The 24,736-nt window shown below is 41.1% G+C and overlaps 2 protein-coding genes across 2 annotated transcripts in view; both read left to right on the forward strand.

Annotated features, from left to right (window-relative positions):
* Nucleotides 1-88: 88 nt before the first annotated feature.
* Nucleotides 89-16,700, forward strand: Rint1 (RAD50 interactor 1). Its single transcript, XM_080277627.1, has 14 exons — nt 89-239; nt 2,358-2,465; nt 2,636-3,051; nt 3,432-3,571; nt 4,597-4,727; nt 5,291-5,458; nt 9,427-9,652; nt 9,852-10,002; nt 11,455-11,620; nt 12,219-12,437; nt 13,089-13,336; nt 14,032-14,143; nt 14,366-14,499; nt 16,407-16,700. The coding sequence occupies exons 1-14, from the start codon at nt 162-164 to the stop codon at nt 16,609-16,611; spliced, it is 2,502 nt and encodes an 833-aa protein (XP_080133753.1). The 5' UTR covers nt 89-161; the 3' UTR covers nt 16,612-16,700.
* A 4,351-nt stretch (nt 16,701-21,051) lies between these two features.
* LOC145406381 (uncharacterized) overlaps nt 21,052-24,736 on the forward strand; it is a 33,086-nt gene continuing 29,401 nt past the window's right edge. The window contains exon 1 of the mRNA XM_080277547.1: nt 21,052-21,159. The gene's annotated coding sequence lies outside the window, so the exon portion shown is untranslated. The remainder of the gene's footprint in view (nt 21,160-24,736) is intronic.

Raw genomic sequence — 24,736 nt, forward strand, 5'->3', positions numbered from 1 at the left:
TACTGGATATACAGTAGCTACATGCATATATCAATCATTATTGTGTTTTTCAAGAATGCTTAAGTTGGAAATGAATATACATATATGATATGACTGAAAGAAACAGTCAGCAAGAGAATAATGATTAAGATATTCTAGCATTGTGAATTTGAAGTGTTACCATGCTCGTCATAATGGGGACGCAAGATTTGGATGCCAGCCTTCAGTCTTTGGTTGATGAAGATGAGATCAAATATAAGGTAAGAATTCTGAGCAGCTACCCTTGCTGTAGTACACATGGTCTGGTCCTTGACATTATCATCATCATCATAATCCGGACCTCCTTTCCCATCCTGAGTAGCAACATCCAGACAGCCTAAGTTTGCCCAATTCAATGGTCCACACGTCCATTTACTCATCGTTCAAGCTTACAGAATCCCGGCTTCATCAGATAGGCAAAAAAAATTTCACCACATTCTGTAGTTGCACATATCTACCTATCTGATAGAGTCAATCCAAACGCTGTCAGTTTAAATAAGGGTGCCAAATCCCTGGTTATGCATGTCTCCGCACAAAATTCATCCAACCAGCTCGGTCTTTTGTCTGTCCCTTAACCCCACCAACTTCCATACCTCTCTTCCTCACACACACACATCCACCATACCGGTATCCCTCCTCCTTCTTTTTGGTCTACCTTGCCTCCTCCCTCCTTCAAATTCGCTCAGATATACCTTTTTCACCACTCTGTTGCCATGCATTCTCTCCACATGACCAGATCATCTCAGTGCACTCTCTTCGATTCTGGTGTCCACAAGCTTCCTCACTCCGCATCTTTCACAAATCACATTATGCCATATCCTATCCACTCACTGTACTCCACATGCATTCTTCAGCAGTCCCATCTCCACTGACCTTACTCTTGACTTTTCGTTTTCATTCCACACCATTGTCTTACATCCATACCGGTATGTTAAAGTTAGCTGTAACACTCCTTCATGTAAGCCTCACAGAGCTGCAACACTCAAGCCCCTGTTTTTTATCACGGCCTTCATGACACCAGATACTTTCCTTCCTTGTGTACCTATACTTTCCACTTCTTTTGCACATTTTCCTCTCTTTTCTGCCATTATACCCAGGTATTTGAACTCTCTCACCAATTCCAGTCTCTCTCCGTTCACTGTAACATCACACTGGGAGTCACCTTGTCTCTCAGTAACCATTATATTACTCATTTCCTCATTTATTCTCAGAGTATGACACTCACAGACATCTACAAAACTCTTCACTAGTTTACCGAGCTCTTGTCCGGTATTCACAGGTAGCACTGCATCATCAGCATATAACAAATTTGAGATATTCCATCCATCACCATTCATTACCAACACCAGCCCTCTCTCCATTACACGTGTTTTTCTCTCATCACTCCATCTATATATATGTCGAACAACCATGAGGACATCACATAACTTTGCCACTTGTGGAATGCTACCAAGTTCATGCATTAGCAGCATGATAGAAATGGTATTGTAGAGCAAGGCATTCTATCCCATGGTTTGTGTTTAGGCATTGTACTGTATATAATTGAAACTGAGTTGACATTTCATTAGTACAACCATATTACTAGTAGTACAGTATAAAAAATCCTTGTTCATATAAGTTTAGACATTGTTTGCTTGGATGACAATGTATGTGCAGTGTATATGTTTTTGTAGTATTATTGGACATGCATTAAAATTTGCCGAACATGAGAGATTCAAGATGAGAATTACCATTCAAGCATGACTACTGCTAAAGAGGGAATTAGAGTCCTGTTATGGTGATATCATTCTGTAATGTGATGTAGGCCCATTTGTATCCTGTAGTACGGTACTATTATGGATCAGCTGTTGAGGACTACACTAGCTATTATTTGTCATAATCTTTTTGTCACTCTCATCTTAAATGTCAGGACCAACTTGCCTAGCCTCAGATTCCTACACTCCTCATGGGGTAGCATAGGATTGGATGATGGATGGGTGGATCTTTTTGTTGATTAATCTATCTGTCTATCTATTGCCAGACACCATAATCCCGTAAGGGGTGGCCATTTGACTCTGAGTTATTTGTTTTACAGGGAGGGGCACTAACCCTTCACCTACCCACTTGCTGACACCATACCATATACAGTATAGTTTCTAACTCGTTCAGCTCTGTCGTATTCTTATTTAACTGTACTGGTACCCTAGCTACTTATATTTGTTAGCTGTTTGTATTAATTGTGATCAGCTTATACCTTGCAGTAGATAAAGATGTTTGAGTCTTATGAGAGCACTTATCATGTAAGTAGTCTGAGCTAAAGAGATCATTTCTTACTGTAATAGCTCCTGTGTGATGTTCAGGTAATGCAGCAGCTCAACACAGTGGTGGGTCGGTCGGTGGAACAGTTGAGCAATGTTCAGAACCTGGTAGCTGAACTGACCGTGGCACGGGACCAGTTACAACAAACAGTAAGGGGATACTCTCTGTACTTAGTGTACTGTTTAGAACTGTATTTTAGTTACAGTACTTGAGTGGCTGCATTAGATGGTGTCCACTCATATTGGAAACTAGTTTAATCCCATCTTTATAAATACTACAAGAGTCACTGATGCATTACTGTAAATAATTTATGTTGCAGCTGCGGTTCACAAAGACAGAGGCCCCGGACAAGATATCTAGAGCTGTGGCTACAGCAGAGGCAGCTTTGGAGAAAGAGAAGGTCCTAGTGAAGGAATGTGAATACCTGAAGGTGCAGGTGGAGGCACATGCTAAGAAAATGGCACCTCTTTTAGATGATTTCGGGCAGGGAGTGAGACAGGTGCGGCAGCTGGAGCGAGTCCGACAGTATCAGGAGTTTGTCTCAAGCATACATGAGCTGAGCCGAGAAATGGAGTCTGCAGTACACACTGGGGCTGAAGGAAGGGCAATGGTTGGGTACAGCAAACTGTTGGCTGCTACCACTGCCACCCTACACACACGATGCACACATCTGCGTACATACACAACACACACACTCCTGCATTGGAACAGGGTCTTTATTCACACATTCACCAGGTAAGGTAATCATCTTGCAACTTCCATACTCAGTTTTCTGTTAGGTATCAGAACCATGATGTTTTCTTATGACAAAAACAATTACCTGGTATATACTGGTATTTTACTCCAGACCAAACAGTATAACATACTGTAATATCTTATGATTTTGGAGAGTTACTGTACCAAGTTGATTTGATAAAGGGAGAACTAATCAACAGCATCCCTAGTGAGATGGGCCTTGACTGAATAGTTCTCTTTTCTTGCTTTCTGTATCCTGTCTTACCCCATCTTTGTATGTGGAAAAGAGACTGGGATAGCGATGATGATGACGATATTGAATATGGAGGCACCACCATGACATATTTGGTAATACAGTACAGTATTATACAACTTTTCAGTGAATTTGACAGTGTCCTGAAGAGCATCAAATGGCCATTCACCTCCGGATCAGAGACGGTGCACCAGACCCCAGCTTCACCAGAATCTCTGCAGCGCCTCTGTACACTCACCCAGTACCTCCTGCAGCTCGTTCTTCCAGGTATGCTCACACATACTGTAGGGCTGTATTTTGAGTGGTATGAGAGTCTTTGTAGTCCCTCTTAGTAGTTTATTTTGCATATTGTACCTTAATACTCTGTTGTATGTTATTTATATCGTTATATTAGCATACCAGTAATTTGCAAGAGTAACACACGAGGAAAATGAGGTATAATGTACAAAATAAGTCACATAGAAAGATGTGTTACAAAATCCCTGAAGCTACTTGCATATGATTCATAATGCCAGCACTTTAAAGCAAATATAAGGTCATTAAGGCTTTTGTTACAGGGGCTTTCAAAAAATAAATACTGTATAATAGTCTGGTGGCAGTAAGAATAAGAAATTTAATTATAATGAACAGGTTAGTAGAGACAATTTCTGATGCCTTTGAAATGAGGGATCTCTCGTAAGCTATTTAAACTCAGTTGCTGGTGGCCGGAACAAAATGAAAAGGTGCCATTGTACTGACAGCTTTAAGCCTAGAGTTACTGTAAATGTTATATATTATTTAGTCAGACAGTTGAAGGAATTATTAAACCCAGTGTGTCTGAAGGAGTGGATATATATGATAAATGAGTTTGTGAGAATGCAAGATGATATAGATATAAAATTTAAAAAATGACAAGAAGCTGAAGTGGATGGATGAAGTACTGTGTATATAGAGAAGCTTATGACAAGGGTTCAGCAGTCATTTTTGACATGGTATTCAATAGGTTGACTATATAGCACGTGGTGAGAAATCATAAATCTGTAAAAAATAATACAAAAAAGGTTTGTGCAGGTGTTTTTGCTTGTGAGATGGAGCAAAGATTCCAAAGCTTTGAATGGTCAGTAATGATAGTGTGACCCATTTCACTGGGTATTGGGTAGCTGTAGTACTTTATAGTTTTCCTACTTTCCTTTCTCTTTTATTTCTGAATCCTGCCTCATCTTATCTTTTGGGTGGGAAGTAGAATCGGGGTGAAGATGATGCAGTCCAAGTCAGATTATCCTACCAGATCTCTCCCTGTTTATTGGCTACAGATGAGCTAGCAAGTGAGGTTGGTGAAGTGGACCCCCCGACCCCCAGCACTCCAGGTGGTGCTGCCTCAGGCCTGTTGTGTGACTTCCAGCAGCCACTCCTGCCCATACACCTTCTCTTACGCCCACTCCAAGTACAAAACTTTACCTACTCTGCGAGAATTATATTGTTTAATGCTTCCAACTCGGCCTTTTTTTTTTTTTTTTTTTTTTTTTCCAGGTAGTTTTGCTCAACTTAGGAAGGTTGTTTAGTGGTGAGGGTATCAATTTAGGTAATACCCTGTATTTAGCCCCCCCCCCCCTTCCCCCAAGTTTGAAAATTTCTCCCTAAATGCAAACCTGTAAATCATACGAAATTCATGGTTAGAATGAAAGGGTTGAGTCCTTAAACAAGCACTTAGGTGACAAGCCAGATAGTTTCTTACAACTTGGGAAACCATTTACTATATTGGAGTGAGTTGCCTAGCTCCAGTCACATACTTTCCCTAGTAAGTAATAAAGGTGCATGAACTAATGATGAGATGTAAAGCTCATATAAGCAGTAGGGCACATTTCCCTGCATGTACACACCTGTGACCCATCTGAACCAAAGTATTCATTATGGAGGTAGCTAGACCACCTTCATTTCTTCCTTCTTCATCTGTGTTCTTGTTAAGCAGCAGATATTGACTTCTGTGTTTACCACCTTCAATTGCAGGTGAGGTTCTTGTTTCACTTCAGTGGGAACCGTGCTACCAACAGCCGAGAGAACCCGGAGTGGTACTTCACCCAGGTGCTCAAATGGATCTCGGCCCATGAAACCTTCCTCACCACACGCATCCAACCTGTCCTTGATCGCTGCAACCATGAACACGTCAATGCTAAGGTTTCCTACAGTCATATGTCTCTTCTCACTATAACTAGGCTTAAAATTTCTATTTCCATTATGAATGTTCAGTAGTAACAATAGATTACAGTAACATTAGGATATGATGCTAGTCATGAAGAAGTGCAGTGTATAGAATGTAGAGCAACAGTATTATCTTATTCTCATACTAAACTATGGGAAATGGATTACAAAAGACGAAAATGTGGACTAACTTCAGGTAGAATTGCATATGGTTGAAAAACATCAATGTTGTGTTTACCTTCACATTTCTTACATCTTTTGTTGCATCAGCAGATTTGCATGGTCATGTAGAATGTGAGAGGTGTGAATGAGGAGAGCAAGAGGGTGGAAGTGGTGTATGTGTTCAAGAGTGTGAGATATGCTGTGATGGCATTGTGTGAAACAAAGATGAAAAGGTGTGAAGTAGAGGAGTGGGAGGGTGTAAAGTGTGTAAGGTTGGACATGAATGGACGAGGAAGATGCAGGGAAGGAGTTGCTTGTTGATGAGTGAAGTGTGGGAAAGTGGAATGAGGGATTACAAATGTATCAGCTCGAGATGTATGTATGTCCAGTTCAATTTTGAGAAGGTGAAAGTGGCAGTGATTGTAGCATATCCACCGTGTGATGACAGGAGTAAGAATGAAAGACAGATTTTAGGATGAGCTGAATGCAGCAGTGGGAGAAATGCCCAGGAGCTATAAAGATATCGTAATGGACGATATGAATGGAAGAGTAGGCACTGGTCCTGTGGATGACATATTGGGTTGTAATGGAGTACCGTACCAGGAGAAAATGATAATGGAAAATGACTGAACGATATGTTTCAGGAAAGGATTTCAGACACAAAGACACACAAATATACATGGTATAGAGAGAACAGGGATCATGCTGAAAGAACCCTGATTGATTACCTGCTCGTAGAGAGCTTGATGCTGGGAATGGTTGTTGATAAAAGGGCTATGAAAGAACAATGTGGAGGTCTGTCAGATCAAGTGATTGTGGTATGCAAGATCAAGCTGAGAGGAGTGAGGTGGACCAGGAGAGAGAGGAGCAGCCATGGAGAAAGACTGAAAGCCGGGAAGCAGAGGATTGAAGAAATGGCAGATGAATACAGGACCAAAGTAGGGGTGGAGTTGGAATCAGTGAATTGGAATGAAGTGTATCTGGATGGCCTGTAGAATGCATATAGGGATTGCTTAGTTAGGAATGCTAAAGCAGTGTGTGGTGTGGCAAGACTAACAACAAAGAAGAAAGAGACAGCATGGTGGGATGAAGAGGTTAAGAGAGCAGTGGCGAAAAGAAGAAGAAATGGCTAGAGTGGTTATAGGACAGGGGCTTAATTGAAATAAGAACTGAATATAATGAGAGCAAGAAGCACATGAGGAGACTAGTGAAGAGGAAAAAGGAGGAGGTAAATGATGAGCTAGGAAGAAAAATGCAAATTACTCTGAAAATAGGAAGTTATTATGGAAAAAGGTGCAGAAATGTAGAAGTGACAGCAGAAAGAAATGTGAAAGTGTGAAGGATGTAAGTGGTAGATTACTAACCCATGGGGATGAAGTAAAAACTGGATGGAAAGAATATTTTGAAATCCTGATGAATGGGAATAGAGAGAGAAGAACCACTGTAAATGTGATTGATTTTGGGGATTTGCAGAGAAGAAATGCAGTGCCAGGAAGTGTGACACTCACACAGGTGAAAAATGCTGTGAGGCATCTGAAAACTGGGAAAGCAGCTGGGGTTGATGAGGTGCATCCAGAGGTGGTTAAGTGCGGTGGAGAGAGCGAAATGAAATGCTTGTTGGAGATATGTGAGAAGGCATGGATGAGTGAAACTGTGCCAGCAGAGTGGAAAAAGTCTGTGATTGTATCCCTGTAAAAAAATAAAGGTGAGCGAAGTGAGTGCAAGAATTATTGTGGCATAAATTTATTGAGTGTTGTAGGGAAGATAGCTATATTGAAGAATTATTATAGAGAAAGTAAGAGAGATATCAGAACTCCTAGTGAGTGATTAACAGGGTGGTTTTAGGAGTGGCAGAGAATGTATGGATCAAATATTTGTAGTGAGACAGATAGTGGAGAAGGCTTGTGAGGACTCTTTGGTGTTTATGGCATTTATGTATTTGGAAGAAGCATATGACAAAGTAGACAGTGAAGGATTGTGGAAAGTTTTGCACATGTATGGTGTAGCTGGTAAGCTGCTAGGTGCCATCAAGAGTTTTATGATGGTAGTAAGGCATATATAAGGGTAAATGGGCATCTAAGTGAATGGTTCACAGTCAGTAGTCAGTGTGGGCATGCAGCAAGGTTGTGCGATGTCCCCATGGTTGTTGTGTATATATATAAATGGGGTGATGAGAGAAGTAAAAACACGAGTCATGGAGTGAGGGATGGTGTTAGTAATGAATGGTGATGGATGGAATATCTCATATTTGTTGTATGCTGATGATGTAGTACTACTTGCAGATACTGGACAAGAACTTGGTAGACTAGTGCAGAGTTTTGCTGCTGTCTCTGAGTGTCATGCCTTGATAATAAATGTAGAAAGAGTAAAGTGATGGAAATTGAGAGAGATGACTCCCAGTGTGATGTTACAGTGAATGTAGTTACTAGAATTGGTGAGAGAGTTCAAATACCCAGTTACAGTGATAGAAAAGAGAGGAAAATGTGCAAAAGTAGTGGAAAGTAGAGTGACACAAGGAAGGAAAGTAGCTGATGCTATGAAGGCCATGATAAGAAACAGAGGCTTGAGTGTTGCGGCTGCACGATGCTTACATGAAGGAGTGTTAGTGCCAACTGTAACATTTGGATGTGAGACTGTGGTGTGACATGAAAATGAAAAGTCAAGAGTGAGAGCAGTGGAGATAGGACTGCTGAGGAATGTATGTAGAGTACAGAGAGTGGATCGGATACGGAATAATGTGATTCGTGAAAGATGCGGAGTGAGGAAGTCTGTGGACACCTGAATCAAAGAGAGTGTACTGAGATGGTTTGGTCATGTGGAGAGAATGGATAACATCAGAGTGGTGAAAAAGGTATATCAGAACAAATTTGAAGGAGGGAGGAGGCGAGGTAGGCCAAGGAGAAGATGGAGGGATATGGTACATGAGTGCGTGAAGAAGAGAGGTATGGAAGTCGGTGAGGCCAGGGGACTGATGAGATCGAGTTGGCTGGATGAATATTGTGAGAAGAAGTGCATGATCGGGGATTTGACACCCCTTTTTCAACGTGACAGCCTCCAGATTGACTCTGTTGGATAGGTTTATGCGAAGCCACAGAATGTGATGATAGTTTTTTGGCGTATCAGATAGAACTAGGATTCTGGGGACTTGAATGGCGAGTGAATGGAAGCGTGGCCCATTGGATTAGGCAAACTTGGCCTGTCTGGACATTACTACTACTCACCCTGCTTTAGGGTGGTAAAGGAGGTCTGGTTGATGATGATGAGCTAACTATTAGGTCCAAACACATCATTGCTAAGGTAGCTATGTTGCCTTCACATTCCCCTTGTGTCTTGTACCATTAATTATCAGATCCATAACTGCTAAAATCATTATATTAGTATATGAAAGTTATGGATGTGCCGGAAAGTTTTAGGAGAGGTACCATGACAAAATAAATGTGTAGATGGTTGTGCTTGTGAGGTAGAGCAAGGATTTTACAGGCTTGAATGATGTGTGGATCATGACTTGGCCCCTTTTCACTGGATGTGTTGTGTTGTATGTCTACTATTGCACCTCTCCTTTCTATATCTCTGACTCCTACTTCTTCCTATCTCTTAAGTGAGACCGAGGACTGGGAGATGATGAAAATAATGTTGGTGATGATGATGAAGATGCTGATGATGATTTTTAGGGCTGGGATGATGATGATGATTAGCCTTGGTGATGATCACAATAATGGTCATAGAAAATGTAATCATGAGGATATTGGTGATGATAATGATGATGAAGGTGACTGTTGCAGGTGGAGTTCATGCGAGGGCTGGTGCGCGTGGTGATGGTAAAGCTGGCGTCAGACTTGCCTCACCTTCAGTATGATGATGACCTGTTCTCGGCCACGGTGCAGGAGACACTCAACTTCGAGAGGGAGCTGAGCCTTACCCATGGCTACCCTGCCTCTCAGCCATCTCCCCTCGCTGTCCTCACACGCCCTCCAACCTTCCCTCGCTGGATACATGTAGAGCGCAAATGTGAGCTGTACATACTTAGAACCAATCGGTTTTTCCTGATGTACTGGTAACTGGGCCTCACCCAGTTTTTCTTAGCTTGTCTTATACTGTGTATATATATATATATATATATATATACTGTATATATATATTTTAGTCATCATCTTGACCTCATTGTCCTTTACAAGGATGGTGGTGATGATAACCATGTGACCAATAGTTGCAGTGGAGGTGATGGATGAGGTTGTGTCTGGTGTGGATGCGTGGAGTGAAGGCGAGGGGGGTGAGGCAGCCCACTGTGGGCAGCAGCTCCTGCTTCTACTCCAGGGCATCACTGACCGTTACAAGAGACTCCCACAACCAGGCCACAGGTATGTTCAGTTCAGTGACATACAGGGTAGTCCATGTATTTTGCCTTTTTATCTTGTGTGCTGCAGGGATGGCTCAGTTTGCTGGTGTAAGAAGCATTGATTTTTGGATGTCATGAGAGTATTAAGCACCCATGCTATCACTGAATGTACAAAGCAGACCTTGTATCACCATCATCATCATCCAGACCTCATTCCCACATAAAAATAAGGTTAGGCAGGGTCCAGAGGACAAGAAAAACTTGATAGAAAGCAAATTACCCTGACCAAAGTCTGCTTAGTTAATTGGTCCCTACCCTCATTCATTCACCAATCAAGCCCCCTGAATCCTGGCTCCACCTCATAGGCACACAAACACTGTAGAGCATGAAAAGGGTTTTGGGAAATAGAAAATAATACAGGATGCTGATGGACCCTTGACTTTACTCTTTCGCTGCAAGAGGTTTTCCTTAACCCCCTGATGCCGAGCTCTCTGCACCCTGTCCCCTTCCCACAACCGGGCTTATTTTTGTATTTAGATTTTCCAAAAAATATACTGTATATTTTTTTCTTATAAATCAGTCACAAATGTGTATATCTCTATTAGTGCTGACCGCAGTCAGTAAACGTGTACTCTGCCCCTCCAATTGCCTGTCCCCCACCCTACTCTGTCCCTGCATGCCTCGCCCCCATGCACCTCAGTTGCCTCAGATGGGCCTTCCCCCACCCCCCTCTTCAGCTATCCCAGCTAGCCTTTTCATGCACCCTCAGATGCATGAGAGAGCCTGCCACACCACCTTCAGTGAGTTTGGCACATTAAGTTAAAACATGCCTGCGAAATATGAAAAGTCCTCTGATGTGAACCGGCACCTGTCCACCACACATCCTTAGATGTGAACCAGGGTCAGGGGGTTAATATATGCAAAATTGTTTGATAGTGACCTGAGAAAATTGAAAATTACATCATCAGATTGAAGGGACTAGTATTATGATGAATTAGGTCTCTTTTTTTCTCACTTCCAGACATTCATCATTCAAATTAAAGTTATTTTGAGACCAGAAATCAAAGCCGTGAGGCGAAACATCAATACACACTTAGTCCCACATTGGTGTTTCTTTTTCTCTAATTTGTCAACAATAAGTTATTCAGCATTTTTAGTGTTTATAGCCTCTCCTTCCTGACCCAGATGAACATGTTTCACTTAAAGCAATATTTTACTTTGCACACATTCATAGCATGAGGTCAATTCTGAATAGTGGGGGCTTGAATAGTGAGTGAATGAGTATTTGCTTCATTTCATTGGGCATGCTATTGATTGGTTCTCCTTTCGTTTTCTTCTCATTCTTTTTTTCTAGTCTATGGCTTACTCCTTCTTCAGGTGGGAAAAAGAGGTCAGGATAATGATTATGATGATGACATCCTAAATGTTATATATGAGGTGTGCCCATAGCTAAAACCCTGCCTGTCTTTGACAGACTTCAGTTCTTGGAGCTGCAGCTGGACTTGATTGATGACTTCCGAGTGCGGGTGTTGCAGGTGATGAAGAGTGAGCGGCGTGACCCTCTGGCTTCACACTACCCTGCCATCCTCAACACCGTCCACCGCATTGCTGCCACACTTCACGATTGGGCTGACCTCCCTGTATGTCATTTTGCCTTTCCTAGCTTACCATAAATAGAAAAGGTTGGCTTATCATAGGATTTTTAGTTTTTGCTATAGTTTGATGTTGCCTAATGGAGCAATTGAGTGAAAGTTGGGGTTAATTGTTCACGTAATGCCACTGAAGGGTGAGCAACTGTTTACTCTTCCTTTAAATATGTGGACAGAGTACCCTAGCCCCAGGCATCTACTTCCTTATGAGGCAGTACTGGGTTGGATGGTGGATGGATGATTCTCAAACAAGAGCAGGTTGAATATGTCTTGCATTCACTGCCCACAGCATTGTTGTCATACTGTGCATCATGACTGAGCTGACCTCCCTGTATGTCATTCTGCTATTCCTAGCCAATCATAGATGTGGATAAGTTGACATTATAGGATTTTTAGATGTCCACTGCATTGCTGGCTAACTTCTTGATTGGACTGACCTCCTTGCATGTTATTCTGCCCTTTTGATAGGGTGGTTTATAATAGGATTTTAACATTTTGAAAGAGTTGATTTTATAGATTTGCTTTTTTGTGTTTTTATTTGTAGCTGCACCATGAGTTTAAAGAGTTGTGCTTACTGTATATATTCCAGTTCTTTGTTGAGATGGGTTACTACCAGGAGTGTTTCCGAGGAATCCAGGAGCAGACAAAGGCAGCAGTGGCTGGACGTGATGCACCAGAGCCTGCCTCTGCTGTCACCACCACCTCCACCCCTGCCTCACCAGATGACCCATCGGCTTTCACCCTCACAGCCCATGACCTCGCTTACATCCCATCATCACCCCTTCCTCCAGATCAGCTTGCCAGACAGGTCAGCTCTTTATAACTCTTTCATCTTGGCTGAAAGTGTAAAAGTTGGATTTGTTTAGATGCCTGGGTATGCAGTTTAGTACTCTCCTCTACCAGGTTTCTTTTGCTGTGTGAACCCTATCACACCATCCTTGGGTGGGAAAAAGAGATTGTAGTGATGATGATTAGATACCTAGTGGTCCAGTGCGTTATGGCACTCCAGCCAGATGTGGCCCACAAGGGCTTACATCCAAATATTGATTGAGGTGTATTACAGTAAATGGATAATGCCTCTCAGGGCCTCAGAGGGACAAGTTTTCAATGAAGTGATCTAGGACTTATGTTCTACATTTCCCCACCCTTTGTTACAGAAGAAGTACAGTTAGTATGATGATGATGAGGAGGAGGAGGAATAATGTTGCTTTTATGAATTCCAGTCAAAATTTGAAAATAAACTCATGAAGAGTTCTGAGGAAACATTTGAAGATAGTTACAGTTCAACATATATAATAAATGTCACACTCATTCCTTTAATGAATATGCCCAGACTTGACAAGGTATTTTATTTATTGCACTGCAGCTTGAATGTATATAGTAGAGCTACTTGCCCATGTAAGATGTGCAAAAATTGCTACAATGTAGTGCAATCCTTTGCTGTCATTTTTCATTCCAGGATGCCTTTGAGTCTCTGAATGTGAATGCTGTGTTGCCAACAAGTAGCCAGTTAGCAGAAGTGACAGGCTCTGTGTTTGATGAGGCCATCCGGCTGTACGAGCACATTGAACAGGACATGATCCGCACCCTGGCCAACTATGTATTCACTGAGGTGCGCGCTCGTAGTCAACCATACCGTCGAGACAAATGGTTCCATAACGCTACTCAACTCATGCCCCATGCTGGACCTGTTGAGCTGAGCCCCAGGTCTGTATTCTTGTCAGTTTAGGAGGCTTTCTAGCACTGTTTCCTTAGCTACCAGTTTGTTTTTGCATATGGCCCATTAATGTTCTCATTTATGTTATTTATAAAATACAATCTATACCAGTATTAAAAGGATATAAGTAGCATGAACGAGAATACTGAAGTGTTATACTGAAGATAAATTCTCCAGCTGAGGGCAAGAAGGGCCAGTGTCCAAAAATGCTAGTGTTGGGTTTGATCCATTAAGCACTGTATGAAATTACATACATTTCAGTAGTAAAAGGATTAAGCTGTTGCACAGTGGGCAAAATGATCAGGATTCATTCTGTTGGTTCAAGTCAATTCAAGTCAAGGGAATTTAAAGTCATCTTCCACTTTTCTTGAAAAATGAGGTTTTTGGGCATTGGCCCTTGCATTCAAGAGGAGAAGTGTTAAGAAAGAGGTACTATAGTTCTTTCACCTTAACTTGACCCAGTTTTTGTCCTTGTGCAGCTTTTCTCAAATAGCTCAGTGGCAAACAATGACAATACAGTGGCTCTTCATTCTTTACAATTGCAGTTCCTACAACTAGCACTATATTTTGGTGTTAATTTGCTGTTACAGCTTGGTATGCAGTATAGACAATTGGCAGATTTAGGACAACTCAAACAAAGAAAAGTATATGGAGCCTTCTTAACTGATAAAAATATAACCTCTAGCTTATGTCCCTTACTGGAGGTTCTGGCGAGGCACCTCCACGCTCTGAGGGATGCCTTGGCCCCACCCCTCTTCATACAGCTTTGGAAGATTGTGGCTGACACACTTGACAAGGTAACATATTTGTACTTCATTGTTATACATGACACTCATTGCAGTTGTGATTTTACTATTCCCAGTGTCCTATAACTTGCCTAGCCGATTAAAATTATTTAACATCAGCGGGAGTAACCTACTGGAGTTGTCTTCATCATGAGAAAATTTTTAACAATATGAACATTGCTTATATAAGAAAGGAACCTTCCTATGTTGAATTAGTGTTTTGCCTCTCTCCAGTATGTGTATGAGGAGGTAATCCTGGAGACTCGGTTCAGTGATGCTGGTGGTGCACAATTTAAGTTTGACATGACACGTGGACTCTTCCCAATCTTTGGCGAGTTTACGCAGAAACCAGAAAACTTCTTCCGACTGTGAGTAGATATATACTGTATAGGCCTGTATATATCCATCCATCCATCCCTCATCCAATCCTATGTTGCCCCATGAGGAGTGTAGGAGCCCGGGGCTAGGCAAGTTGGTCCTGACATTTAAGGTGAGAGTGACCAGCCTCACTGATCCCAGAGTGGCATTACATGAGCAATAAACCCCAACCACCCCTTGGATGTAAACCTACAGAAACTTAGTTCAATTGGGGTGCCTTAATTACCCACTAAACCACCTGTCGCCATAATTTGGTTATATAGTTACCACCAAGCGTAATAAATGGTTTCCTGGTGTACAGGAAACCATATGGCACGTCACTCAGTGTAGAGTCACCCATAGACAGAAGGAAGAGGAAAGAAAGAAAGAAAGACAGAAGAGAGAGTGTAAAGTCATCCGTAGGCAGAAGGGAGAGGAAAGAATGAAGGAAAGAAAGACAGAAGTTGAAGGAAGGAGGAGAGGAAATGGCAGACACCAAAAGCAGCAGTACATCGAGTGAGTGGATGATGAGTGCCCCCACCCACCACTAAGGATATATATATATATATATATATATATATAATATATATATATATATATATATATATATATATATATATATATAATATATAGAAGAGGGAATGAATATATATATATATATATTATATATATATATATATATTCATTCCCTCTTCTGTCTTTCTTTCCTTCATTCTTTCCTCATCCTTCTGCCCGTGGGTGACTCTACACTGAGTGACAAACCAGATGGTTTCCTGTACACCAGGAAACCATTTACTATGCTGGGTAGTAACCATATAACCAAATTTTGGCACCTGGTGGTTTAGTGGGTAATTATTGCAAACCAGTCGGATGGAGCCAGTGAAGGTTAATATCCAAGGGGTGGTTGGGATTGATTGCAGATGCAATGCCACTCAGGGATGAGTGAGGCTGGTCACTCTTATCTTAAATGTCGGGACCAACTGCCTAGCCCTGGGCTCCTATGCTCCTCATGGGGCAATGTAGGATTGGATGATGGATGGATATATATATATATATATATATATATATATATATATATATATATATATATATATATATATATATATATATTTGTGTACAGTATATTGTGTGCTATACTGTATTTTATTTTGTCATCCTTTGTGCTGCTAGATCTGTATGATAATTTCAGTTATATATAAAGGAAGTAGTTGTAGATGGGGATGCTCATCATCCACTCACTCAATATAGTGCTACTCTCAGGTACCTGTCCTTTCCCCTCATCTTTCATTCCTTCATCTTCTGTCTTTCCTTCATTCTTCCTTCCTTCCTTCTGTCTATGAGTGACTCTGCACTGAGTGAGAAGCCAAATGGTGTCCTGTATACTAGGAAACCATTTACTACACTGGGTGGTAACTAAATAATGAAATTATGACACATGTGGTGGTTTAGTGGGCCATTAAGGCACTCCAATCGGATTGAGCCTGTGCAGGTTTATATCCAAGGGGTGATTGGGGTTTGTTGTTCATGTAAAGCCATTCGGGGATGAGTGAGGCTGATCACTCTCATCTTAAGTGTCAGGACCAACTTGCCTGGCTCCGATCTCGTATGCTCCTCACGGGGCAACGCTGGGTTAGATGATGGATGGATGCATGATGTAATGGAAGTAGAAAGACTGCTGTCCTGTATAATACTCATATTCACCAAGGAGGAGTGCCTTCACAAGGTCACACTGATATAATCAGGTGGTTTTATTCCCTGGTTATAAAAACATCTTCGTGCTCCCTCCCTGTCCCCTGAAAGAATGATTGTGGACTGAAGGGGAAAGGCAGTTTCAGCTTGCAGTCAAATATGCCTGAGGCCATAGCAAGATCAACTTTACATTATATGTAAATTATATAGTGACCTTTGTTTTGATCAGAGTGAAGGAATGTGTTGTGCTGCTGACACTACCATGGCCGGCAGTGGTGCTGTTGCGTGATACCTTCCACATGTGGCGCCATGAAAAGGAGTCCTTCAGCCTGGTGGTGTCACCAGTCAAGGCACTGGCTGAACATGGCATCACACGCCTCACACCAGATCAGGCTGACACTGTCCTCAACATCAGGATATACCAACACAGCTGAACAATCATCATATTAGTGTTGTTCTTCCAGATAAGGATGAAGCTGGTAGTCAAGTGGTCAGAGAAGTGGTCTGATGTTTTTAAAGACACAAATTTAATTGCAGGTAGGGACAGGGAACAGTTTGATTATTTGAATTATTTTTAAAAAGACTTCCCTGATCTTCCATAATACCCACTAACATCATAAAAACACCTTCGCTAATACCATCGCACAAGTCCTGAGCGAGACAGCCCTAGCATTTACCATGTTCTGCATTGGTGATGGCTCTTAATGATGAAGTATTGACATGTAAAACTGTGTGACATGTTGGGGGGTTGATAAGCTTTTGGGCATGGAGTTTCAGATGTATACTCGATTAAACACATGAAAAAAATATTTTAAAAATAACATAAGCTCAAACACAAACACAAAAGCTTTGAGGGTCACTTACATGGTGCAGTACTTATGCAGGATGCCCATAATATGTCAGGTACTGAGGTTCATCAGATTTGTCAAGGTTTGCCTTGATGGGATGCAGTGTTTCAATGGAGCTCTTCGTTTTTTTTTTTTTTTCCTTCCCGCAGGATGCAGCTTGAGTAGGATGACTCTGATACCCTGAGTCCTAGATGTTGTAACAAAGTTAAAGTTGAGTAAGTGGGTGTGCAAATGGTAATGCCATCAGTAGAGGTTATGACTGAACTCACCTTATTTCAGATATGATACAGGTACTCATACCTGTATTCAGATTCCCAGAAACTGGTTTTCTCCGAAACCAACTAGTTCCAAGGTCTGTACCCACTAACCTCCAATAGTAGAAAAAAAAAAAAAGTAATCTTACAGTTTTTAGTTTTTGCAGTTGCCATTGTTTTGGTGGATGTGCTGGTGTGGTTTGCAGTTCACATTCCTGTTACTACAAAGTATGTGACGTTATTGAACTCAGAACAGGTCAGATTTCCCTACAAATGTACAGTTAGCATTACTTTCAGTCACTTGCCGTATCAGCATTTGCCACTAAACATTGCAGATTGCACCCTGGCTAGAACCCCAGTCACCTTTTTGTGTTCCAGATGTAGGCCATCATTTAACAGTTTTTATCCATGATATTTTTGATGCAGTCAGTGTACCCTGTGCAGAATTGTGCAACCTGTTTAACTTTCAAGTTCATAGAGTTTGTCATTAATATTTATTTTGTGCATATAGTGTATTTGTAATCAATGTTGCCTTAGCATCAGCAGTAAATGTAGGTATCCAGTTGATTGTTTATTATTTTGAATGCTGCACCCCAATGCTAGAACAATGAACTGAGGCACAACAAATCACAAGTGATTCTGACAGGATAAGAAAAAGGTTGGCATATGACTAAATCCTAACAGATTCAGAGCCAAAAGCCAGACAGAAGAACACAATTCACATAACATTTCGGTCATTCAAAGAAGCACAGCAAACTACCTGTTCAGGCAAGCCATTTCACAACCACACACCGATCTTCATAAAATACCTACTGAACTGAGTTGTTAAACAATGCAGCAATGAGAATGTCTGTCCATGCATAGATCCTGAAGCTGTGGTGTATTAAGAAGCAGCTTAGTGACCTGGCAACAAGCATGGGGTGACAGGTTGCTCACTGCCTTATACAACGAGGACAAGGCACCCATAGATATGACATTCATAGGTACTCTTTTGCTAAGCAAAAACAACAGCCATTCTGTTATACAAGATTGTTGACATACGAAGTGGGATTCCAGTCCTCCCTCTGCTTCCACTGTAGTGGGTACTGAAATGCAGTGTAATAACCAAAATGAAACATCACAAATTAATCACACTGGTCTGGCTGAGATTCGATCTCAGGCCCTCAAGCTTCATACGCGCGCACATTACCACTGAGTCAAACAGAGGATCCCTGTTTTGTCCCTGGACAACATGGGGTTTTATAGACCCCATTACATCCGTATCGAACATAATTTGTAGTTGAAAAGTGTTTATGAAGATGTTAATTTTCATTGCATTCAAATACAGTATTAATCTTTGTTGGCTGCTGTAATATCCACTATAATTTGATTTTTTCTTTGTGTTTAATTTTTTTATTTTATCTGCTTTATGAGAAAATGGAAATTGAACAGGCCTCTGGACCATCAGCAGTTATTTATTTTTTCATCAAAGTGTGGTTGTGGACATAACTGTGTTCAGTTGTTTTAAACCAGGCATCTGTTTATTATTTTCTCAAGTTAAATCATTCCATGTATCAGTATTGTCCTCAAATAATTTGAGATTCTTAGTTATCAAGCAGGAGTCATCTACTGTTGTACCTTAAAAGATATTTAAGTTGTCAGGCTCATCTGGCTGAAATTATATTTATTAGGTAGGGGGACCCACCCACTCACTTGATGTAGTGCTACCTACAGGTGACCTTACATGGAGTGACAAGTCAGGAGGTTTTCCATACATCATGACACTCTTCATTATGCTTGAATGGTTAATCATAGAACTTATCCCTGGTGATTAGGGATAAAACAATACTGCCATTTTATGCATAGATGAAGGAACCAAAGGCTGGAAGCCTGCAGGTTATTTCTTTCCAAGGAAAAACTAAAATGTCAAATTTAAAATCCATTCATTTCAAAATGCCTGGACACATTGTGTTGAAAGGACTGGGGGTCATATGCAGAGGGAAACAGAAAGACAGTTCTAGAGTTATGTCATAGCATACATGTAAGACTGAGAGCATCAGTTAACTCTTGCACTGGAAAGTTGAACAGAAACGGTGAGAGTGCACCGCCAGATGGGTGTTACAAGCCTGCAGTAATGGAGGAGGGATGTAAACACCTCAGAAGAGCAGTGACCACTTAAGCAGCGATACTGAAGAGATAAAGATGCAACATTGCAGCAAGGACAGAGGTTAAAGAGAGTCAGTAAGAGGTGGGGATTTGACGTGATGAAAAGTCTTTGACATGCCTGTGCGGCAATCCTGATCAACCAGTATTCCCACCATATACTTGCATGCTACCAACGGTCATGTGTGTGTACTTGTTCAAGTAGTTGGTTACTTGGTGGGAAAAACTTGTGTATCGAGTCACTGAGCAATGAGGTTATACGGGTATGAGAATCTTTGAGACTTCAACTCTTGTGTATAAAAAGGGTGACAAGCAACACAGCGAGGCCAGTAAGCAGTCCCAACTCTCAACCTACACTTCTTCAGGCTCATTCTAGCCTTTGTCAAGAAAATTGTCTTGTGTTGTGTCATCGTAACATTGTGTCCTGTACATGTTTTACTATGTTCTTTTTATAGACCTCGAATACTGTGACTCGTTGAGAGAGTATTCATAGGTCTATGTGATTTACGTTTTTATTTAATAAACTCTTATATATTTGTGATGTTTGCTACCCAGACTGGAACTACATCCGTAGCCAGGGGGGTTGAGAGGGTCGGACGACCCCCATACCTGCCTAAAGGTTCACTTTATCACAGTCTGGTTTTTTAATATGACTGCAAAAAGATTCACTCTGTTGTTCAGAAGTTTTGTGCTGCTTCTTTATGTCATTTCTGCATACACACAAACCCCCATAGCAAGCATGCAGCAGATCTTTGTCCAGCCGGCTACTATGCAAGTCCAAGTTCAGCAGAAGTGACCCTGCCCCCCACCCTTCAAAGTCTGGCTGTGGCCCTGTTAGAGTTATAAATGGAAAGCCTTCTCACACATGAGTTGTAAGCCACTCCACACAGGGTCAATAGCTGTGCAATGCAGTGATAAAGAAGTGAAGGAGTTGGCTTAGCACACCCAATCTCGTAGAAGATTTTGTTGAGAGACAATGCTATGTATCCTTGTATTTCCTGCATGCTCTCTCTCTCTCTCTCTCTCTCTCTCTCGAAATGCTCCCAGGCCCAGCGAATCAGTTGCCATATAGGACCGGTAAAACACGACTTGAACATGTATAGTGCCAGACATGTGGAAGAACAAGAACAGCATCTACAGTGGAGAGGTCTATACCCTCAGAAATCTTATTTGTGGATCCTATTTATTTTATTTCGAACAGAAGACATATCAAAGTTTCTCTATTTTGACTCGACTTACTCAAACTGTAAGTAAAGAGGGTGGAAATATGAAACATCTGAAAAATGCGGTCGTTGCTGAATAGTTTAGAAGCATTGACCTAGCTGTTACCACCCATTTGCAAACGATGATTATCGTACGCAGCAACGCCCTTTGATGGGGTCTGCACTCATCAAAGCCATTATATGACTTTCAACCATTTTTATCTACGTTCGAGTATTAATACATATGTTACATTTATTAATTTTTTGGTTATGAAATAGTAGGACTACGGATTCAGAATGTGTACCGTGGAGGATCTAAAGAAAATAGCATCGAATACACGGAATTTGAATCCATTTTTTTATGTTTAAAGCTCTATGATACTCCTATCTCGTGAACAGTACAAACGTTTATAGCGTTAGTGGAGTGTGTTGTGATGTCGATGTATTTCTATTTAATGACGTAAAGCTTACGTGGTTCCGCACATCTGAGATTATTGGCCAGGATAAATAATCATTCTACGGGTGTTCCTTCAGAGGTATGTTATCTGGTTCCATTCGTAAAACACTTCAGAAGTCTGTCCATGTGAAGGGACGGAATGGTCACTGCTGGAGTAGGGAGAGATAAAGAAATTTTGGCTAGCAGTTGACATTGTTGTGGTAGATATGACAATAATTTTGCTTGGCATTTGAAGCAGGCAGTTCAGACAAGAATAGCAGTGTTTAGATACTGAGGAATTATCAATTTGGGATTATATTCATCAGTAATAGTTTTGTCCATAGGAAAGATTTTCGTTGTCAAGGTGTTTAGTTTTTCCTTTTTCTGAGTTGATTTTTGTAGTGATGGATTTGATACTGATATGTATCACTGCCCACAGTTTGTTTGTGCACTTATTCAGTATGAAATGTAGTAGCTTTGCGTAGAATAAACTTAGAGAAGTATGAATGGCACAGGCAAAAAATGAATGCAACAAGACCAAAGTTATCGTTACTGAGATGTACTTGAAGGTAATTTTAATGTTTCCACACTTAATTACAGATTTATCCAAAAAACTAAAAACATGAATTATTTTGTGGGAAGTATCAAACTTTTTTCCATTCAGATATAGGCTGATGTTTGTGACAAGGATTAGTTTCATGTGAAATTCATGTCTAACATATATTCTGGAAAAATAGCCAAGTTCTAACAAATGATGACATTACATGTGATAAGCCCATTTTAAAATAAACAAGACTCTTCAATGTGAGGAACTTCAACATACTGTATTTTTGTAATTGAAGCATTATGGTATGTAAGAAGTAAAGGTGCAGTATAGCTGTTAAGATTGAATGGATTATTGCCAGGATTTGTATTAGCCTAGTTGACTGGTTTGTGCATACAGTTGTAATAGTGTTAGAAATATTGTTATCTCTCAGGGATCTGACATATGAAAGTGAGGGTGGGTTGGATAAGCCATAGTGTCAGGTAGTTGAGGTGGATCCTACTATCACCTAAATGAATTAGGAAAATGCAAGTAAGCCTAAATAAATTCTCAGATGAAGGGGAAAACACCCAAATGAACCTAAATACATAGCCAAATGAATGTGAATCCACCCAAATGAACCTAAATAAATGCCCAGATTAATGTGAATCCACCCAAATGGACCAAAACTGATACCTAACTATACTCCAGTAAAAGAAAAAGCATCAAGAGAAACACCACCGGAGAAGGAGGACGTATGATGACAAGTTCCCGAATTACCTTCATATCCAGTAGTCTAAAAAACCTTCAGAGAAATCTTTCATTGGCTGTTCTTGGCTTGCCTAATTATATCTGGTGGGGAATAACTATTAGGATTGTGTTAACCAGGGCTTGTAAAAGTGGAATTGTGATTGCGACTTGTGGTTGTTAGTGAATGCAACTATCAAAAAAAATCAGTATGGCTTCCACTGGGACTGGTGGTGGGAAAATATGCACCTGGGGGAAGAAACAGATGGAAGTTTGTAGACACTGCAACACCAAGTTGGGTGACGGGATTTGCTGCGATTGCTGCAAATTTTGGGTCCACTATAACTGTGAAGGACTCTCAGACACTGAAGGTGAGATGTGGAAAAACTTAGGTATATAAGCGAGCAAAGGTCTATTGTCTATTATACTGTGAGAAACTGTGAACGAATAGCAAACCAGCTTAGCTATTTGTTGTGTAGGGCCCTTAAAGGACCAAGTGGAAAGTAACACCAGTAGAATAGAGGAGCTGGAGAAGAGAATAGCAAACCAGGAATACTGCATGATAACATTTCAAAAAGTAAGGAAGTAAACAAAACCCTAAGGAAAGAAAAGATCATTTGTCTATCAATCTATCAGTTGTCAGACGCCTTAATCCCTTAAGAGGTGGCCACAAACAAATCACCTCGATGTCGCCCTGTCCCCCGCCATTTCACTCCCCTGCTCCCAGCTCACATCCCCTTCTCTCATACGCCCCTCCACTCCATCCATCCATCTCATCCTTGGCCTCCCCCTCCCTCTTCCCCCATCCACCTCATTCACATACTCTGTCCTCATCAGTCAGAGGTCCTGGACAAAAACCCTTTCGTCAAAGAAAATATAGGCCTAAGTAACCAAAAAGGAACAAGAAGTAAATCACAGCAGACCTTCAAATGTATTTACACAAACATAGACAGAATAAACAACAAGACTACGGAACTTGATGCTTTAATAGAGGAAGAGAGTCCAGACCTCCACTTCCTCACAGAAACTAAGTGCAATATAGTTATGTTGAGTACGAGCTTGTTTGATGTAAATCCCCATGTGATAATAAAGAAAGAGAGACCTACCAATATCCCAAATGCCCCAGGAGAAGCAGTAGCGATACTAGTCAAGAAAGAGTATGTTGTGGATGAGTCTTTGGTATCGAGTCTACAAGATCATGGAGCACGAGAATCAGTCTGGTGTGAAATAAAAAGTAAGGAAGGCAAGCAGGGTTGTTATGATTTGAATCAAATGATTTAACTCATGTGTTGCTGTTTGCTGATGATACAGTATTGTTGAGTGAAGATGAATGGGAGCTGCAAGGTTTGGGACAGTGTGTAGGAGGAGGAAGCTGAAAGTTAATGTAAACAAAAGTAAAGTTATGGTGTTTGAGAGGAATGAAGTCACAGAGTGTGCAGTGAGGTTGGATGGTGAGGATATGGAGAGTGTGAGTGCATTCAAGTACTTGGGTTGTGTACAGCAGGGAAGGAAGGTTGTTGGTATACTGAAAGCAGTGATGAGAAATAGGGAGGTGAGTATGGAAGTTAAGAAGTCACTGCATGATAGTATTGTGATCCCTACCCTGACGTATGGAAGCGAGGCATGGACCTTGCAAGAGGGAAACAAGTCAAGAGTGAGAGCAGAGGAAATGAGTTACTTGAGAGGAGCATGTGGAGTGACGTGGAGGGACATGTTGACGAATGAAGAAGTGAAGGAACGTTGTGGGGTGGATGTGGATGTGGTTGAGAAGATTAGGAGAAATACACTGAGGTGGTTTGGACATGTGAAGAGAATGGAGAATGAAAGACTAAGAGGGTGTATGTAGGTGAGGTGGAGGGAGGGAGAGGGAGGGGTAGACCGAGGATGAGGTGGAGGGATGGAGTTGAGAGGTATATGAGGGAGGGGGGGTGTGAGTTGGGGAAAGTGTAGTCAAATGGTGGGTGACAGAGCGACTTGGAGGCGTTTTGTCTGCGGCCACCGTTCGCGGGATTAGGGTGTTGGGCTATAGATATATAGATAGATTTAAATCGATTTAAATCAATGAAAATATCATGATTTAAATCAAAATGGATTTTTTTTTTATAAATACAGTAAAAATGAAGAAGATGAAGAATGTGATGGCTGTGTATTGTACAGATACATCAAGTCTGCATGGCCTGTACACTTCCTGTACTGATCTTGATTAAGTCAGGCACTAGTGATTGGCTTTTGTTACAAGGCAAATATTAAAAAAACAGAGGAAAGAAGGCTCTTTGATGATAACAGTAAATGAGATTTTACTGTACTCAGTGTTAACATAGGAACCGAACTAAACTCTTCTTTGAATACACAGTAACATGATTCAATCTAATGATTATGATCCTAATTTGACAGAATATAAAAAACA

The sequence above is a fragment of the Coenobita brevimanus genome, chromosome 70 (assembly GCF_032717465.1).
Source record: "Coenobita brevimanus isolate Jiangsu-jjx chromosome 70, ASM3271746v2, whole genome shotgun sequence".
Lineage (NCBI taxonomy): Eukaryota > Metazoa > Arthropoda > Malacostraca > Decapoda > Coenobitidae > Coenobita > Coenobita brevimanus.

Excerpts from the sequence above, each read along its gene's own strand:
- Rint1 (XM_080277627.1), top strand. The coding sequence starts at position 162 with ATGCTCGTCATAATGGGGACGCAAGATTTGGATGCCAGCCTTCAGTCT. Across the intron at positions 14,144-14,365 it reads TGGCTGACACACTTGACAAG|TATGTGTATGAGGAGGTAAT; the intron begins GTAACATATTTG and ends GCCTCTCTCCAG. Across the intron at positions 14,500-16,406 it reads CCAGAAAACTTCTTCCGACT|AGTGAAGGAATGTGTTGTGC; the intron begins GTGAGTAGATAT and ends TGTTTTGATCAG.